The following is a 20666-nucleotide window of genomic DNA, read 5'->3' on the forward strand; positions in this document are numbered from 1 at the left end:
ACTGAGGTCAACCAAATTTTGCATACATATATTACATCCAAAACTGAAGTGTCTATCAACTTTTGGGCCACTTCTGCTAACCGGAAGTCGTACTTTACTTGAAAATTAATATGGTAGCAAAAAAACAAACTTAGCAGTAATACATATAATACTAATGTGACCATTTATTTCGGTTTACTCATATAAACGACTCATTCCTATGTCTGTGTATACGAGAAAGTCGAGGGAAAGGTCTCTCCCGATTTTTACTTTTTAAAATTGCTATTATGTGTATTTTTTAATTATTAAGTGTAAATTATATTCATTCTTTGATTACCATGTGCACCTTACATTTATTTTGCATTTTATTTACTTTTTCTTACATAATTAGATTTTTAAACAAATGACATTTTTTTCAGTCTAATACTTTATGCTATTATTACTGTTTTTCTATACAAACGTGGTGTTTATTGTGTTGTTTTATTTATGTCAATGAAATGAAGGATTTCTATTTAGTAAATTGCTCTTATTAGTTTTGACAGCACTCAAACAACGGTTAAAAAAATATTACGATGCTGGGACTCTGGGGAGGCGAGTTAGTGGGCCCCATTGAGTTTTTTGCACACGGTTCCCTGAGTCCCTAAAGTTACCCTCTGCAAGAAAAATTGTGGTGAGCGACTCCAGAATCTTCCTACATACGTGTAGAGTTTTGAAATGTAAACATCAACTTAACTCACTAGGAAGGTCTGTCCCTCTGTGGATAATGACTAGGAAACATGCAAGTTCATGTATCTTCAACATGTGACCACCGGGGGGCATCATTGAGTCCTGAATTCAAGACACAATTTCACAACACACAGATCCACATTAAAATTGATTATTAGAGAGACACCTTCACGGGCTTTAAAGTCAGTCCAGCACCATACAAAGCAACAGTAGTGCTTCTTCTCCGTCTCCTTCCATTCCTCCTTGACGAGTGTTGTCCACTGCTTCCCAAGTCTGGCTCGCCTGTAAGAGAGAGCGTTTCCTTTTATGTGGGACCTGGGAGTACTGTAGGTGGTATGGTATTGCACATTGGAACCACGTGGAAGCTGCACAAAGCAAGAAGGTTTTTCTCCCACAATGCCCCTGGTGGTATTCAAGGACCCTGACAGAGTCACCCCTTCCCCACTAAAGTTCCCACGCAACCCTGTGGATATTCAAGTAGGGAGCAAGAGGATGGCTGCCACCACTTGCACTAAGGGATGAGTTTTTCCCAAAAGCCAACCTCCCCCAGTCCACCTATCATTTGTTCATCCCGACTGGGAAAGGAATTGAGCCTCCACTCCTGTTGTCCATTCATTATGCCCTCCCAGCAGCGGGAGGATCATTGTGGCCAGGATGCACCTCCACTACTGTGGTACTACCATTACGGCAGGGGGACCCAACCTGGGGTACCAAGATGGCATTTCTGGGGGTGCGACAAACATAATTCATAACTCACCATAATTGAGAGAGGTGTGTTGTCCGACTCTATCCTGGTGCAGTCGGAATCATGCAGCGTGCCGTCACTTATAGGTCATTAACTAGTTTGAGCTCCTGCTCTATGACATGAAGAGAATCAACCAGTGGGTGTGCAGTTGTCACCTGTGAATGAGCTGCAGAAATGTGCCATCTCGTGGGCTCCTTGCTGCAGGTGGAATGGTGGCAAAGGTTAATAACATTTTTAAGAGAATGGATTTTGGACATTGCAATGACCCAAAGAGAAGGTAGAGGTCTAGTATTGATTTCGGTGCAAGCCCTGATTTTGAAGTTTGACTGACATTTGTGCTGGGGTCGGGGGGACAAGAGGGGTGAATTGCATGCAACATCTGCTGCATTACACTCAGCCCAGCTCTCCTGCTGGCGGTCCTGGCAGTGGTGCAGCAATCTGAATTGTGTGGCACATCTGTTTTTGAAGTGCAGGGCAGGAGTTATTGGGGGGACAAAACTCGCTGACTGTGTTTCATTGCTTAGGGTGCACTGGCATCTGTTGCTCAAATCGAAAAAAATCAACTATTGGGGGAGTTTGCTTTATGTATCTAATTTAAGTTACTTTAACTAAAAATAATGATGTTTACTGTTATTAAATATTGTCACAAGAACGGCAAACAGACATCACCAAGGTCTGGGGCAGCCACCCGTATAATGTGCCTTGGCTGCAAAAAGGTAGTTAAAGATTGTGAGTTGTTCAAAAGACTGAGTCCAGAACAGAACTGCAGTATTGAGTCAAGATGGCCACTTTAAAGGCCAGTGTAGGAGGTGACGTCATCGGGGCCAGAAGTGAAAGTGACGTCATCAGAGGCTGGACCAGAAGTGGCGTTATCAGAGATGGGGACAGAAAGTGACGTCATCAGAGGCTGGACTGGAAGTGGCATCAACAAGGATGCCGGAAAAAAACAGAAGTGACATCAAAGAAGGCGCCCAGAGGGGACTGGGCGGAATCATGGTCTGGAATCCCTACAGATTTTATTTTTTCTCCAGCCGTCTGGAGTTTTTGTTTTTTCTGTCCCCCCTGGCCATTGAACCTTACTCTTATTCGATGTTAATTAATGTTGATTTATTTTGTTTTATAATTATGTCTTTCATTTTTCTATTCTTTAATATGTAAAGCACTTTGAGCTACTGTTTGTATGAAAATGTGCTATATAAATAAATGTTGTTGTTGTTGTTGCCGGAAGCCTGCGGGATTTCCTGAGAATGGTCTGCAAAGGAAACACAGTTAGTACACCTCGCCGCCCCCTGGTCAGAGATGGAATTGCTGTTATTCAGGCCCTTCAGTTGACTCCTACTCGCACGTGTGTCACAATACCTTTTTCTTGTTACACTGATTTAAGTCTGTTAGCTGTCACACGAACACAATTCATTTATATTGAAACAACACAATCAGAATAACTGAAGCATAACCTGTTTCAGGGCCTATTGGCATTGCTCACTAATTTTGTGTTAATCTCACTTGGAATTAATCTTTTTATATACATGTAATAGGCTACCGTGGCTGTCCATTTGTCTGTCCAGGATTTTAAATCACCTGTAGCTCGTAAACCGCTTGACCTACTGACCTGAAATTTGGTAAAAATATACTACGTGACGTCTACAATCCACTTTCGGGGTGATGATTGACCTCCAAGGTTATTCCTCTTTTTATTTTATTGTAGAATTAACTCTCGGCAGCAGCCAGCAGGGCGGCCGTGCAGCCCATGCATACGGGCGCCATTCTCATCCCTACCACCTTCGCCGTCACTTCCCCTACCTCTTCATATCTTAAATCATTCCTGAGGCAGATTGAAGACCTGAGTGCCAGCTTAAGTGAAAATTTAAGGAAAACGTATTTGCAACACAAACACCGACTTCATAAGTTTTAAGATGCCGACGAAAGAAGAGAAGAAGCGGGCCGCTAGGGTGGAGAAAAGAAGAGCTGCTCAAGAATCAGCAAGCGCATCAACCTCTGAGTGAATGAATGATAAATATACAGAGAAAGACGATGGTAACTTTAAGTCAAGCGTATTCACTACGTTATCATTACAGCAGTGCACCGTTACTGGTACTTTTATAATCGTCAAAATCTGCTATTCCCATTTTTCCGATAAAGAGTTACATTTAAATTAAAATAGCCAGGTTTTACATACATGACTAGGCCATATTTGCATAAAGTGTGATATTTTGCCTAAAGGACCGCCCCTTTTGTTGACAACACGTTCCGAGGGATCCTCATATCTTTGTATACTTGGAAAGAAAGTTAAAGACGGAGGAAGAAATTGATTTAATGTTGTGGTTTTTGTGGGCTTGTGGAAGCCGATTTAGGAGACTTGGTTTTGACACACGTCACCCACGCTACTTTAGATAAGGATTTTTTGACACACATTTCCAAAACGGCAATTTAATTACTGGAAAGATTACATGCAAAATACAATCAACCAAGATATAACTTGATTACCTCACGTGGTAATATCTGAATGGCTATACTCTTAATAAATGTAACAGTGTTGATATAGTTTGAATATTTATTACACGAGGTATAATTCATAGTTTGAATAATTTATTACATAAGATATAATTCGCTAGTATTGCTATCTACAGCTAAGTAAAGACATAATGCAGTGACGTGTCTTTTATGAAAGTCCATTTAATTAGTAGATTAAATCCAGTAAAATAAATCAATATTGAGCTTGTGTTAGTTTAGTTTAGTTTGTTGAACTTAAAGAAATTCATTGAACCAGACCACAGTGTGTTGACGGAGTGTCAGTCATTTAAAGAGACAATACGAAATACTTTTATTTACAATTCACACAACTCACTTTTTGTGGAAATTGTTGACATAACACAGTTAAGTAAATCCAGAAAACATTTTTTTTGACTGAACGGGGGTCTCCAGTCTTCCAAACCTCTCGATCGTTGCTTTTGCTGGATACCCCAACCCCCTGATCATTAATAATAATAATTGTTTGCACTTATATAGCGCTTTTCTCACTACGCGAAGTGCTCAGCAATTGCAGGTTAAAGGCTTTGCTCAAGGGCCCAACAGAGCAGAGTCCCTTTTGGCATTTACGGGATTCAAACTGGCAACCTTCTGATTGCCCGCGCAGATCCCTAGCCTATAATAATCATAATAATAATAATAATAATTCATTAATCAAGTGTCTAAGCTTCACGGGGGACACATTTAAAAGAATACTGAGATTTATAAAGGTAAATTACTCCATTTATATTTAAGTTTTAAGCACATTTTTTTTGGTTTAGTTTGTTCACATGCAATACTGCATATGGTTCAAAAATTAGAAGTTTGTCTTCTTCATCTTCAAATGTGTTGTTTCTTCCATGAGGGGTGTGAATTTAAATCAAATGTCTTGTAGAGTGTTGAGTGTAGAAATGTTTACGGACTCCCAGCTGGGAAAGGATTTATCCTCAGTCCCAGTCAGGATGCCAGTCCATCCTTGTACATGTCAAAAAAACTGCAACAAAATAAAGGGTGCCTGGTCTGTCTTGATTGGCATTATCATTTTGATGCCCTTTGAAAAAAAAGTGGCAATGGGCTTCCATGGGGTGCACTTACTTTGTCACATGGCTGCATTGGGGTCCCGTGTTGCTTTAAAGAATTCGGTCTGTTTGTACCTCTGCAAGGAGACTGCCGCTCAGCCTGCAGGTTTTGTTCGTATGTAGATCAAATATGAAGACGCCACATTCATCGCTGGCAGGTGCAACAGAAGGCCATCATGGTAGCTCCGTGCTGCTCTTCTTCTTTAGTTTCTGAGGTGACTTTTCTGCCACTTATCGAGCCTGCGACTCTCTGCTCCAGGATTTAATGCAACTCTGACGCGTGCAGATGAAAGCAAACCCAAAAGAAGAAGGAGGAGGAGGAGGAGGATTTCCGGGCCGCAGGTGTTTTTCCCGCAGCTGCCTTTACGTTTCCTTTGAAGCTTGGCTTGCCGGCGAGTGACGGAATGCGCGCGCGTGTGCGTGAGTGACAGGAATGGGGAGCGCGCGCTAATCCCTGCGTGGCGCGCGCCTCGCTCTCCGGGCACAACAAATAGTACAAAGCGCACCCCCGCCCGTCTTCAGCGGTGGTGTGTGTGTGCGCGAGTCCGCTCCGGCCGCTTGAAAAGATAAACGCCGAGTTCTCGCAGCTTTTCCCCGAAGGTGGCCTGGCCCTTTAAGAGCAGCACAACAAGCCCGAGCTCAGGATTCCCCGCAGACTCCAGGGAGACAGAATGAAATAGCACTTCATCCCGGGATCATGGCGGCTCCGCTCGGGCGGGAGACTCTACCTGAGCTCTGGTCGTACGGCGTGTGCGAAGACGGCCGGGTGTTCTTCATCAAGTAAGCCGGTGGGAGGGGGGCCAGCGGTGCCTGGAGAAGTTGGCGCGGCGTCCGCTGGCGTTTTCGGCTGTCGTCGTCCTCTTTTTCTTCGTCGTTGTTTGGTAACAGGTGTTTGTGCGTTTCCCTTTCTAGCGATGAAAGTCGGAGCACTACGTGGCTGCACCCCCGCACCGGAGAGCCGGTCAACTCGGGCCACATGATTCGCTCAGGTACGCCGCTCACTTAACTTTTTTTTTCCGCCTCCTTGGCGAAGTTCGGCGGCCGCCCGAGTTTGTTACGGGAAGACGGGCTGCTCTGTAGTGCGACTCGCGCTCACGCTCTTTCTTTTTGTTTTCTCTCATTTTTTCTTTTATTTTCCAGATCTGCCGAAGGGATGGGAGGAAGGATTTACGAACGAGGGCGCCAGCTACTTCATCAAGTAAGTCGTGCGCTTTCGGCGTTTTATTCAGATTGAAGCGCCACTGCGGTCGCCTAATTAGCTTAGCGCCTAAATTTGGCAGCGGTCCTTCTTAGTCTCCCCCAGGACAGCCAGGCAGAGTATTAAGGGCTTTATACATTCCATCAGTCGGAGAAGCACGTGCGGCTTCGGCTTGGCTCCTTGTGAGAAGTGCAGCCCGAGAGGGCAAAGCTCGCTCGCCCGTCCGTCCGTCCGTCCGTCCTTCTGCATCCCGAAGCCCCGCTCTGGGCCGCCGCCATGCATTCCAACCGAGCGCTTAGTAGGACGAATTGCCTTGGCCTACTCTTAACGCTCTCCTGTATCCTATAACTTTTTATTATATCTGAATATACTCCTATTTATGCGCTAACTGTCGCATTATGTAACTCCATCGTGTAGTGCCCTCCTTCATTGAGCAGATGCCTTTATCCAAGGTGACTTACAAAGCAAGTTTAATAAATCTAGAAATGAAGGTGCAAGGATTTAAAGTAACAGAGAACAAGACTGAAAGTGACCACAAGGAATTAGAAAAACTGCATAAATATACCTGAAACTGGAAAACTACAAAAAAAAAAAAGGTGGATTGTCAGTGTGTGTCCAGTCCAGACCAGTTTGGTGGTATTAGAATTGTGACCCTGCTTTGCACATATCACATGGTCCTGTTAGCATTGTCAGACTGTTTAAGGTTAGGTGTGAAGCAGCAGGGATAAGGATCAGCACACCACCATTCTGAGGCTGTGGTCCTTGGTAGGAAAAAGGTGGAGTGTCCTCTCCAAATGAGAGGTTGAGTTGTTGGCTCAAGTGGAGGAGCTTAAGTATTTGGCATCTTGTTCACAGGGGGCAGGGGAAGGATGGGGATAAAAAGGACGGTGATATTGACAGGTGGACTGGGGCACGAGTACAGTGGTGGCCACTATATTGAGGCGCAGTGCTGAAGGAGGAGCTGAGCCAGAAGGCAAAGATCTTGGTTTACCATTCGATCTGTGTCCCTACCCTCACCTAGAGTCCTGAGCTTTGGTTAGGATGAGATTGTGGGTACATGTGACCGAAGCAAGGTGGCTAGGATCTTCCTTGGAGAAATGGTGAGATGCACAGACCTCCGGTAGAACTGCTGACTCTCTCTGCATTGATGAGAGCTAAATAAGGCGAATGGCTTCTGGACATCTCCCTGTGAAGGTTTTATAGTGACAATCTTCCCTGTGGGTCCTGGGTCTTTCCAGGGGACTCCTTACAGCTGGGTTGTATCTCCTGGTTATCCTGGGAATGCCTTGTAATCACACAGTATGAGTTGGCTAGTATGGCTGGGGAAAAGGACGTGCGGAACTCCTCACGAAGTCTGTTGCTTCCGCGACCTGGTGTCGGATAAGCAGTGGAAAAAAGAGTGAATGTCTGTGATAGACTGGTGCCCCACCTAGCGATTTGTTCTGCCTAGTGCCCTGTGCTTGCTGGGATGGACTCCATCTTCCTCATGACCCTGCTCAGGATTCTGTTACATTACGCCAGGCATACACTGTTTAATTTTTGGCACAATTGTAAATCCAGTTGATTGATTGTGAACTTTTCCCTTCCGAGTCAGCCTGAATTCCTGGGCATTGTTTTGTGACCAGCAAGTATAAGAGGGGTTGTCAACCTTTTGGAAGAATTTTTGTCACGACAGAAATTTTAGTTTCCTTGTAGTTTGAGCAGTTTGGTGACCTGATATTTATGATGTTGCTATTAAATTTCCAGAAATTCATTGTGCAGCGACAGCTGTGAGTGTGCTTTTTACACTGGGTATTTGCTATTTATGATTTCTAAAATGGCTAAGTATCATACAACAACACACACAAAACCAAATGGCCAATGATAGAAGCTTCCTAGGAAATGTTTACTGGAATAACCTGAGATAAATACACACAGTGGTAAATTCTTTGTAAAATAGACCATATTGTCCACACCTTCCTAACCATCTGTGTGTCTGGCTATGCCTTTTTATTTTTAGCAATTTCCGAGCACAGTAAGCCATGCAGCACCATTCTTTTGATGTTTTTGAGAAGCCTACGGCTTTTTATTTTGGTAAAGGTCTATTACAAAATGTCAATAAGGAAAACTGTCCATCATGGCCATTTACAAGTATAGTCTTTTACACGTACGAGCACCCAGTCGTTTGGTCTGACTGATGTGCCAAATGCGCATACAATCTCGGCATATATCTTTCTTCTGACTCGTCACTTGATCACAATTGCTCTGTGTATGCCCAGCATTAGGAAGTCTGGCACAGACTCTGTTGTAGAGTGACCAGCGTTGGTTGATGTCTCCTGCACCATGGCTGACTCTGTAATTGACTTTATCTCTAAGGCTGCTCCAGTGGCTTATTTTCTCGAACTGTTGTCTGGGATTTTATTTTCCTCTTCTCCCTAGCTCAATAATTCATTAATGGGGACATACTGTATTGTTGGGTTCCATCTCATCTGTCCTTCTTCCTACAGGGCAGGTGGAGCCTATCCCTTCAATCACAGGCCACAAGGCAAGGAGCAACATGTGGACAGGGTGCTAGCCTATCACAGGACAAACGCACACAAATCTAGTCATGTCTGTTCACCTAACCTGCATGTCCTTAGTGTAGGTTCAGCATTCATGCAAGGAGTATCCAAGATGAGATCTCCGAGCTCCTTACTGCAAGGCAGCAATGCTACCACTGCTCCACCGTGCCGTCCCTTATTGGGTTTCATCTAAGTCAACCTGTTTCAAGCCACTTTATTTTCTTGTCTGTTTAAAACCCATTTTGGGGCACATTTGACCCGGTTTTGTGTTTTGAAGTCCTTGCAAGCACCTTGGACGTCACCTGTTCACCCTATAAAAAAATCCCAAGCATCATCTGTTATAGATTGTACTTTATTTGTCCTATGGGAGAATCTGTGCACTTTACTGAAACTCCTAAGTATTAAAACAACTACAGGAACCCCACACCAGAAGTACTAAAATAAAGAGAATTCTGACTTGGCCAAGGATAAAAGAGCAGTTGCCTTACCAGTAAAGCATTATGAAGGTATGTAGCCATTGGTATAAAGCGGGGTACCTGGAGGTCCGCAGTTCCTGCAGGTTTTTGTTCCAACCTGTTTTGTAATTAGAAGTCGGCCTAACAGATAATGAAACTTGGTATTTAATTATTTGGCTTGTTTAGTGCTTTCATTCCCCTCTGACAAAAATTGTTTTCCGAGAACTTTATTCATATGTGTTGTGGTCCTTCCCTTCCTTTTCATTTATTTTGGATCATTTTATTAACATAAATACTTCATGATACATGCACACAGGTTTAAATGTAGGCATGTTAGCTGGAGAGCTGCTTGTTCCTTTGTGATTTGCACCTCTTTATTAACTGAGGTCTGGCTAAGAAAACAGACAACAATTAAACTGAAATTCAGCAGTTTACAACTAAATTGGAAAATAAGGGTTTTGAATTGTAACAAGCGATTCAACTAAAACTAAGCCCCAAAAAACTTGTAATTTTATTAGTAAATTAACAGATTTTAAGGAAGAAACTAGTTAAAGTGAAAACCTGCAGCCACTGTGCACCACCAAGACCATGATTGAGTACCTCGGGTATAAAGGATCCCTAGTAGTCTTGCTCAATGCACGTTTACTGAAAGTAGTTCATGCTAGTATGTCGGGGAGAGGATGTGCAGCGTTGTTTATAATGGCTGTCATTTTTATTCTTCTCTGCTTCACCGCAACCTCCAGCAGGTCCCTAGGACTCTACATAGCAGTCTGCCATTTTAATTTGCTTGCTGATTCAGCTGGCCTCGCCTGAAGTGATGGTACCTGCCCTGCACATTGGCCATCGTGGAGTTGTAGAACATGTAAAGAAAGTCGCTACCCACACTGAAAGATCGCAGACTCCTAAGAAATAAGCGTCTGCCTTGCCCTTCTGTAGTTCTTCGGGAGCCATGTCAAAGATCTTGTAGCACAGAAGTACTTGTAGCAGTGCACCTGCACCCTCTCCATGTCCACTCCCTGAACATGTTTTGGTGGGCCTCTCCTGAAGTGATGTTACTGGCCCTGCACACTACACTGGTATTCAGAGTTATAGAACATGTTAACAGAACGAAAAAAAGTTTATCAATACTGCAGGTCAAGTTTGTCAATTAATGTAAAATCGAGCTGTGGTGGGGGAAAAAAATTGTCCAGTGCGGCTAAAAAGGGGTGTCGGAATGGGCTCAAGAACGATTGTAAGGCACAGCTCTAGGGTCAGCGTATGAAGACATTTTACGGGATAAGGAAACCTGTCTTTATGTGTACTCATTATATAATCAGAAATTTATAAAGCTTGCATTTGCTTTTACTTGTGAACTTGTTACAGCACACTGAGCCTGCACTCAGTGAAGGGGTGATATTGAAAATATTCTAAATTGAATTGGTAGTGTTTATTACTCATTTCTGTACATTTTAGTTGCTCGACATGGATAACCAAACAGATCTGCTGTTGTATAACTGCAGCTTTTAGTAGTATCTAAATAATACTCTCCTTTAAAAGAGCTGGCCTCGCTAGGACTTGCATAATGCCATTAATCTGAAAAAGGATCTGAACTTGGGGCTTTTCGGAGAACAGCATCGTGTAGCAGTTTTCCTCCTGACTCGTGGTGGTAAATTTCTGTTGTTCATGGCACTCTTCTTGTACAAATGTTGTCATTTCTAAGTTGCAATCTGTATCCATCCTGAAACTCCCCACAAGGCTGTTTGCTAAACGCTGTAGAAAAGTAAACATTGCTGCTTTGTGCCTAAAGGCGGACTTGTTTAAGGTGGATTTGTTTTGAAATATTTGTGTTATTAAAGCCAGTGCTTGCTAATGAGCAGAATAAATGGAAGGGATAATAAAGTTGTCTTCTTTTTAGTATTTGGTGTCATAAATGTTTATATCTGTGCTTTCTGTAATTGTCTGATTTTTATTAACTGCAAACAAAGTAAATAATTAAGAATCTCTAGTGTCCTGACAATTATAACAACTAGGGGGGTTCCCCCCTGCTCGCTTCGCGTCTCTGCCATTCGTGTTGTGAAGAGGGGGGCTGAACACACCCCATGGAGATGCATCACTCCTCTGAAACCCCCTCTTAAACGGTGATAACAATTGGAAACAAATGGGTGTTTTTTTTTTTTTGTTTTTTTTTACCTCCTCTTTGCTCGATCAGCTTCTGGTTTGCTGCTTTTGCCGTGCCGTGTGATCTGCTTCTTGTGCGGCGCTTCGAACATTTTAAAAGCCTGTACAGCAGCTGTCTTTGTCATCTACTCTGTGTTTTATTTCTGGCCCCGGGCCTGGTTATATGTCTTGGCATAAAGTCTCGCCTCGTGGGATGTGTGTTCTTGATTATTATTATTATTATTTTTTTTTTTAGTTTTATAATTTTAAAAATGGAATAAGAATCTGAAAATCTAACATCATCACATTAAAGTTTGATCAACTTAGGAAAAAGAATTATACCAAACATATATATTTAGGTTTTTAAAATAAACAAAGTCACATAAAATCATTGCACTTTTAGGATTATCCATCTATCTATCTATGAGGATGTCTGAAATTGTTACTTTATTTCTGACTGCACAATAAATACATGGGCTCCATATTTTTGAACAGAGTTCAGTTTAATAGTAGCATTGAGTTAATAGTAAGATTTCACAAAGAAATTGATCAACAATTTGGAATAAATTTCAAATTATCATGGCAAGGTGTGAATTTGGGGACCTTCTGGAGAAATTACGTGACTTAGATGGGTGAGTTTGCTCTCGTCAAATTGTGCTAATGTTCTAGTAGCCATGGTAATTTGTAGGAAAGAAAATCTGCATCCAGATAGGCTTTCCAGGTCAACTTTTAGTAACCCGTGTATATTAAAGTTACAAAGTGCTGAGCAGATAAGTCCTGAGGAAATTTTAAATAACAAGAAGTATTGTAAGGTATGGCTGTCTCACTGGTTAGTGCCGATGCTGCTTTGTTCCAGGAGGCTGGGTTCAAACCCAGGCCCAGCCATCTATATGGTGCCCCAGGTCACATGGGTTTTTCTTTGGCTCCTAAAGCCTCCTCCAGCATCTCGGGTTAGGTCAGCCTGTAACTCTACACTGGCTTATAATGTGCAAGTATATTCCAGTGAGTGAACTGTGTGATGGATTGCACCAGGCCCTGGGCTGCTTCCTTACTTGTGTATGGCGCTGCGAGGATAGACTGTTGCTTCCTGTGACTCTAAACAGGAAAAAGCAGGTGATTAAAAAAATCTTAAAATGTTTTATTTACTATATATTTTTTTTTTTTCCAGATGTGAGAAATATTGGTTATAGATGCATTTAAAAGTATACAGGGTGATTCAAAATGATTCATCTGATTGTAAATCATTAGAGAACAATGCAGTGAACTGTACATGGTTTAGGTGAGCATAAAGTTTATTATGTAAATTTACAAGTGCTCAATAAGACATCCTGCAGCTGTACGGTCAACATCCACGTGATGGTCAAATTCATCCTGTATGAGTTCGAGTAGAAACTCACTGTACTCGTGGCTCTTTCAATGCGATTTCGGAGATCATCCAGTGTTGTTGGGAGTGGTGGTACATAAACAGAATCCTTAAAGTACCTCCACAAAACAGTCACATGGTGTGAGATCTGGTTAATCTGAGGGCCAGAAGTGCAGTGCCAAATCATGGGCTCTTTTATGGCCAATCCTGCGATGTGATGAGGCAACTTGTTGAGAAACTCTCAAACTTTCTGTAGAGTGAAGGGAGCCATCTTCCGGTGACTGTCGGAAACTCTCTGACCCCCTCTTTCACTTGGTTTGTGATTGGTCCCTAGGCACCTCACGGTTGTACAAATGTGGCACTTTGAAATCGGATGAATCTTTTTAAATCACCTTGTATATGCCAGCTGTTAAAGTATAATTTAGATTTAAGGAATGAAAAGTCTTGCATCTCCTTGTATTAAGTTTGGGAATAATTGTTCCTATGAAACCATTGGTAAAAGAACTTAACAGGTGCTTTAATTCACAGATTTCAAACTTCATTGTATTGAGTGCCAGAAATGACACTTTATATACCAAACACGGGCTGGAATATATCAACATGTTATTTACAAATGACTTGTAGATCCCTTGTTGGTCATCATAAGTTTATCTGCACAGTGTACTGCAGCTACTAACCTGTAGTTAAGAATGGAAACTGGCCGCTTCTAATGACCCATCATGCCTTAGCATGATGTCCGATGTGATAGTCTCATGAATGGGATGGCACGTTGTCTTGACGAGTGCTGCTGCTTCCACTCTGTTCACTTTTTAAAGCTACAAAGGTGGTGTGGCTGGTCACCCTCCCACGACTTGCCTCACTGCTGCCACCGCCTTATGCAATGCTTTTGTCTTTTCCGATGACTTGATTTATTGTATGTGGATAGAAAAAGCATTTGCATGTCCACTCCTTTTAAATGGGATTGCTATCTGTTTCTGACCAACCCTAAATGTGGTCTGTGTAATTCGTCACCACTGCAGTCACCTTTTATTTAAACTTTCTCGTATATGAAGTATAGACAAAGTATTGTAGTCATCCAAAGATCCAATGTCGAGATTTTGATAATCTCGACGTTTTAGATCTCAAATACCATTTTTGGAATTATGGCTGTGTGTGTGTGTAAACACAATAACTCGAGTACGCTTTCACTTAGGTCAACCAAATTTTGCATAAAAGTATTAGGTACAAATCGTAGATTTCTGTCAACTTTGGAGCTGTTTCAGCTAACCGGAAGTGGTACTTTATTCATGCGGCTGCAGAGTCAGATTTTTATAATTGTTCAATATATTAATTTGATTTGTTGATGGTTCTTTAATGTACATAATAAAGAAAATATAATCCTTGTCTTGCGATTTACTCCTCAAATATCCATCCCCATATGTGAGTATACCAGAAAATCAAGGGGAGACCACTCCAGATTTTTTTTTTTATATAAACCTTAACCAGTATAATCTCATGTTGGATTGGTACTAAAATTTTGACACCAGCGCTTGGTGCTTGATCCCAGTACCAAAACATTTCCGAGGTAAATAGCGGATAAATCCCCAACTCCTCCCTCTCAAACGTCTCACAGCTACTTTGTTTCCTGAGCCCATTTGCATACACATCTCACTGTTCTGCCACAATTGTGCACCTACATTATATGCTGTCCTCCATACGTTGATAAGACGAGCTTCCTCTTTGGACTGGGCAGAAAGTTTACATTAAGATGTTCAAAGAGAGGAGGTAGTTAAGGGAGTCTTTTTTGGGGGTCTGCTTTGGTGATCTGATTGGCGCCTATAAATGACGGAGAACGAGGAGCTTGAAAAGTCACTGTTTTTATTTTTCTTTCCCCAGCTTGCATACACATGTGCCACACTCCATAAATCAATAAGGGGGCCTCCTCTTTGGACTCTTCAGTTTATTTACATGTATATGTTCAAAGAGTGGTGTGGGCCCCTTGGTGAGTTGAGCTTTTAAAATCAAACTGTGGGCAGCCCTTCTTGGAGGATGGATTGTGCTAAGAAACGACTGAGCACGAGGTGCTTGAAAGCTGACATTTACTTCTGGTACTGAAAGTAATGAAATGTGGGTGACTGTACCGTTATTAAAATTGGGTTTTTTAATACTTTTTCAGTACCTGTTGTCAAAGAAAAGATAAAGAGCCACAAAAAGGTGTGGAGCAGCCTCCCGTATATTTGAACCCAGCTGCAAAATGGTAAATTGATTGTACAGAATGGTGTGCAAAACAGAACTGACTGTGCTGATGCAAAGATGGTGGTTTTAAAGGAAGGCTCAGGAAGTGACATCATCTGGGCTGGAACCAGAAGTGACTTCATTGGGGTCAGGCAGAATTTCCTGTAACTGGTCTGCAGTGGAACGAGAGAGAGAGGATCCGCACACTCGCCACCCTTTGGTCTGGTGTGGAACTACCTTCATTCAAGCTGCCTCCCGTACACACTGTATACTGTGCAACTCTCATAAACTGCTGAGTTGTTACCAACAAAGTTGCCTGTGAATAAAACCGCTTTGATGTCAAGTGCTAGTGAGATACCAATGCAGGTAAGCATGACGTCCCATTAAAGGCAAGGAAAGGACAACAAATGGCAGTAGGTGGTATAAGAGTCCAATAGCCATTTTAATGACAGTAGGGAAGTCCATTCCATTTCTACAAGGCTAGAGTTGAGCAAAAGTAAGTAGGTAACCTCTGGGAAAGGGAAAAAAAAATCTTTGGGAGCCAACTGTAGAGTTTCTAATATATTTGGTGATGTTTGTCCATTCAGTTGAATCCATCTGACATTTTGCTGCTTGTCCTGCAGTGTCTGCATTGTCAGGTGGCTCTTGGTGACATCATCCAGTATACAACAATGTCAATCATGGTGGTGAAGAAGTGCATGTCGTACCTTAACACTTGTCTACTCCCATTCTTCTTCTTTTATGTAGGTTTATGTATTTTTTTTTTATTGAAAAGCAGTCAACCTTTAAATATTTACTGGGATATGGTGCTTGAGTTGCTTCTCCTTGGCACCTGTCTGCCCAGCTCTCCTCAGGAGACCAAAGAGTGTCCTTTGTGTGCGGCTGCCTAGGTGAGAGTTGTTCTCTCTCTCCAAGATACTGCATGTGTCGTGTTGGCGTTTTTGTTTTCTCTGCTCTGTTGCCATGAAGTCTTTGGCTTTTGACATGTGCTTTGTGTGTCTTGTTTGCTGTTTTTTTTATTTGACTTAATTCCTTTATTGTCGAATTGTTTTGTTCTCGCTAGTTTATGCTGAGAGCTGAGCAGGGTTTTTGTGCTACCTATGTTATTGTACTTTGAAAATATTTTTTTTTCTTTTGTAGACCTCCACAAGAAGGCTAATTTAGGAAAGTATGCTTAACTGCTTCTGATTAAAGGTGCTTCTATGTAGTCACTGCACCCATACAGGAACACTGGTTGATACTGTTGCCACTGAAGGAGCGGTGAAGCACTTAGTAGATTGTGGAAGTGACTGCACATTGACTGCTTTATGATGCATTTAATTAGCTGAAATGCCAATTGCCATGGCAGTTACGTGGACAGTTTTCTCACCGGGAGGCATTTAGCTCCTTTTTAAAGTCCCTTTACTGATTTTTTTTTTTTTTTGGTGTGAAGTAGCTGTTTGCTTCTACTGTATATAAAAATTACAATTGTTTATGAAGAGCAGAGTCAGGTTGGTGTCGCACTCTGGGGCAGCATAGAAGCTTAACTTGTGTTTAGGTTCACCAGACAAGTGCCTATAGTTGGCTGAAAAGCGTGTCCCTGCTGTTAGACTGCAGGCCAATTAAGTACCTTGCTCGGAGCCACACATTAAGTAAGCTATTAAGTGTGGAGTTGTCAAACTCTGCGTGACTGCTTCTGTATTAATTAAACCCAGTGGTTTTGTGATTCAGTACTTTAAATATAGATTCGTATACTCTGGCTGCCAGCCTGTAAAGTAAAGTGAGCTTCAGTCAGCTTAGGGCGCATTTTCTGTGAAGTGTGCTTGTTCTCCCCGTATTCATATGGATCTCCTGCTCTTTGGTTGGTTTGGTGACCCTGAATTACATTTGCATGCCTTTAGGGAGAGTTGAGTCCTGTCCTGGATTAGCTTTTGTCATTTCTCTTAATGTGGGGATGGACTGTGGCTACCCACAGTGCTGTAATGGGGGGTTAAAAGCAGGTTCACTACAGTAAGTACTGTACATGGTAGTTTGTATTCAAATGAAACTCCCGATAAGACTGTTTTTGCTGTTTAGTTGAAGAAGCACCATTAAATCAATGGAAGGAATTATTAAGGCAAAGGCTGAGCAATACGTGATGAGAACAGGAGTTTTACTGAGCAGTCAGCATAAGAGGGAGGTTGTGTTTTATCAACACGCTGGAATGATATGAGGAAGCAACAAAAGGAAATGAGCAAAGTGGAGAATGTGATTTATTTGGACTTTCAAAAAGCATTTGATAAGGTGCCACATGAGAGGTTGGGCATGAGACTAAAAAGTGGGAGTTCACGGTGTTTGTAGATGGGTGCAAAATCAGCTCAGACATAGGAAGCAGTGATGGTGCCATGAATGGCATCAGAATTGGCTGCTGTTAAGAATGGTGTCTACAGGGGTCTGTGCTGGGGCCGCTGCTATGTTTAATTTATGTGAATAATTTGGATAGGAATATGAATAACAAGCTTGTTAAGTTTGCCGATAAGAAAGATCTGAAATCTGTTAAATCATCACACATTGGTTTGGACAGCAGACAGGCTTGGGCAGATTTGTGGCAGATGAAATTCAATGTCAGTAAATGTAAAGTATTACACGTAGGAAGTAAAAATGTGAGATTTGAATGCACAATGGGAGGTCGGAGATCAAAAGGACACCATATGAGAAGGAGTTGTAGTGAACTCCAAGCTATCAACTTACTGCCAGTGTTCAGAAGCCACTAAAAGCTAACAATGTCGGGTCATATAGCGCCTTGATGTGTGGAGTACAAGTCACAGGAGGGTCTGCTCAAGCTTTATAACACACGGGTGAGTACTCGGTGCAGGTTTGGTCTCCAGGCTCCAAAAAGACAAAGCAACACTAGAAAAAAATCCAGAGAAAAGCAACTACGCTGATTCCAGAACTACAGGGGGCGAGTTACGAGGAAAGATTAAGAGCTGAGCCTTTTCAGTTTAAGCAAAATAAGTTTAAGAGGAGACCTGATTGAAGAGTTTGAAATTATGAATTCAATTGGTCCAGTTGATCGAGACTGTGACTTTAAGATGAGTTCATCAAGAATACGGGCACATGGTTGGAAACATGTTAAGGGTCAATTTTGCACAAACATTAGGAAGTGTTTCTTTACACACAGAAAGCCACAGACACTTGGAATAAGTGACAGAGTAGTGTGGTAGACAGTAGGACTTCTGGGACCCTCCGAACTCGACTGGATGTGCTGTTTCTTTGAAGGACAGGTGATTGGCAGGATGACGCTGGACTTTGTCCTGTATTCAAACGGTGCCATCTTTCACCTTTACGCCTGGTGCCGCTGCGTTATTCTTATGTGTGTGGACGTTCCTTTGCGGGGAGGGCTTCTGTTCTCTTTCTCCGATCAGAGTTCACCTCTGTTATAACGCGTCTTTACTTGAAAACCGCAGTGTCAGATCGGGGTGAACGTGACTGAGAGTAAAACTGAATACAAAAAAAATGCTAACCTTTACAAATACCATACATTTACACCGTCTGTTACAGACTCGAATCAAATGTATGCTTTTATTGTATAATAGTAACAATAAGAACAGCTCACTACTCAAAACATTTTGGGAGACATTAAGACTCGAACCCAGAACCTTCTGAATTGGAGTCAGCAGCTCTAACCAGTATACTACCCGAGAAATCAGGACAACAAGCAACACTAACCTGATTTCTTTTTCTTCGGTTATAGTCTCTGGGATTGCATTTGTTGTGTTATACTTGTATGTTTTGTGAGAGTGCTTATTTGATATTTGGACTTCAGTCTTCGCACATTATATACTTCATGTCTACATTTTGTCGTTGGTACTAAAACATGGAAAAAGTTTCTGTTTTAATGATGTCTTCAACATTTCTGTCATCCTATACTTACACAGATCTTTGTGGACACGCGTGAAATGCAATATAAAAGCATCATGAATACATATGTATGTCGGCATTTTGCTTCACCACATCGAACCATTCATCAAACATTGAAGCGCGCACATCAGTCCCGTAGGATCTGCTAGAGGCTTGCTGTCACATGCAGTTGGTAAACCGGGACTCAGACTTTTATCACACTGCGCCACCCCACTTTTTGCTGGTACTACAACTCGCACATTTATGATCGTTCATTTGACGCGTCCTCTGAGTAGATCCTCGGAAAATAACACTGGGAACGTGTGGCAGCCATGGTGTGTGTGTGTGTGTGTGTGTGTGTGTTCTGTGCGTGAAGTATAAACGAGCCCTTACAGCACATGCTTACACAGCTAGTGGTTTGTAAAACGCAATGATATGAAAACAAAATAATAAAAATATCAAGAACCTCAATAAAGAGAGAGCTAATCCATAAGAGAGCACTAACACTTTTAGATCGGTGTACATCTATTAAAGAAATTACAGTATGCAAGAATAATAAAAACAAGAATATAAAGAGAAAGTAAATATTGAATTGGCACAGTTACATACATGACAGTAATGGAAGGACAAGGAGAGTGTCAGAAAAGCCACACAGTTGCAGAAGATGAAAGTAAAACCTTGGGCCGAAATGAGTAGAAAGCTGTCGGCATCGCAGCCTATGAAGGACTTGTCTCCATGCTGGTAAGTTGAAATTCAAGCAGAGAGTGGCAGCTGCTTTTAAATTTTAGTCAACACCTTTCAAAAAAAAAAAAAATTCTCTTAATCGGTGCTTCTCATATATGTGAACACATGTCATTGAATAATTGCCTGAAGGCTTGCAAAACAGGAATGCTAACGAATTTCACCTTTTTACAATATACTGTAATATATGTAGGATGTCCTGATTTATTCTTCATAACACCAAACTCCACTAGGAAAAAAGTTAAACCCTCAACCCGGAAATGCATGACTAGAAATCACAAGGCATGACAAACTACGTGGCTGTTTGATGGCTTTCCAGCACAGTTAAGCATTTCCAAGGTCCAGTGAGCTTATACTCCAATTTTTTATTTTATTTATTTATTTATTTTAATTAGAGCCACCTGCTGTACCCTTGTCCCATTCCAGGTGGGTTGACGTGTGGTGGGTGCAGCGACACACTATCGGCAAATGCTCCTAACCTCCTCTCAAGTACATGCTGTCTGACAGTTGGTGCTGTATGAATGCTTTATGGGTACGGCAGTGGCAGAGCAAGCGTTTGAAGTGGGAAGGGTAAGCTTGTTTAGGGCCCCCATCCACGTTGTTAATGTGTTTGGGTAGCTGGAGGCCGAGGATGTGTTCTGAGTGGGTGCTGTTTGGTTGCGGTGGATGGATTTCGGGGTGCTGGAATGCTGTGTAGTTGTGGTGGATGGGTTTCCTTTGGGTTGGGAGGTTTTGTTATTTGGTCATTGGGCCCTCATTTTGGTGAGGCCCACAACGTGCTCTGCCTCTGAGGTACAGGGAATTCAGTTTAGGATTTCTGCCTCTCTTTCCATTCTATCATGGTAGGTAAAACACAAGACACTAGACAGATGAGATTCTAATCTGTTTGCAAGGTCCAAATTGCCCACATCCTTGTTAACTGCACTGGCACTTGGCTCTCGCACGTACACAGAGATCCCACCCCTATGACTTAGGACAAATCTGAGTGTTTAGGTCGGGTTGCTGGGAATGTCCGACTACATGACAGGTGATTTGCAGGAGCAACACTGCGACTGCCACTGAATTGCTAAGGTTATGTAAAGTTTGAGAATGAAACTTGTTGGAGGAACTTGTGTAATGCGACTGGG

At 42.2% G+C, this 20666-nt stretch overlaps 1 protein-coding gene across 6 annotated transcripts in view; it reads left to right on the forward strand.

The window, feature by feature from the left end:
- Nucleotides 1-5573: 5573 nt before the first annotated feature.
- Nucleotides 5574-20666, forward strand: part of plekha7b (pleckstrin homology domain containing, family A member 7b) — a 294855-nt gene continuing 279762 nt past the window's right edge. For 3 of the 6 annotated variants that reach the window (XM_039738638.1, XM_039738665.1, XM_039738648.1), the window contains exons 1-3: nucleotides 5574-5814; nucleotides 5947-6023; nucleotides 6175-6232. In XM_039738638.1, coding sequence (XP_039594572.1) covers nucleotides 5732-5814; nucleotides 5947-6023; nucleotides 6175-6232 — 218 coding nt within the window. In that variant the 5' untranslated portion in view covers nucleotides 5574-5731. The remainder of the gene's footprint in view (nucleotides 5815-5946; nucleotides 6024-6174; nucleotides 6233-20666) is intronic. The other 3 variants (XM_039738674.1, XM_039738682.1, XM_039738713.1) reach the window with 1 other exon arrangement.

This window comes from Polypterus senegalus, chromosome 1 (genome assembly GCF_016835505.1).
Source record: "Polypterus senegalus isolate Bchr_013 chromosome 1, ASM1683550v1, whole genome shotgun sequence".
Lineage (NCBI taxonomy): Eukaryota > Metazoa > Chordata > Cladistia > Polypteriformes > Polypteridae > Polypterus > Polypterus senegalus.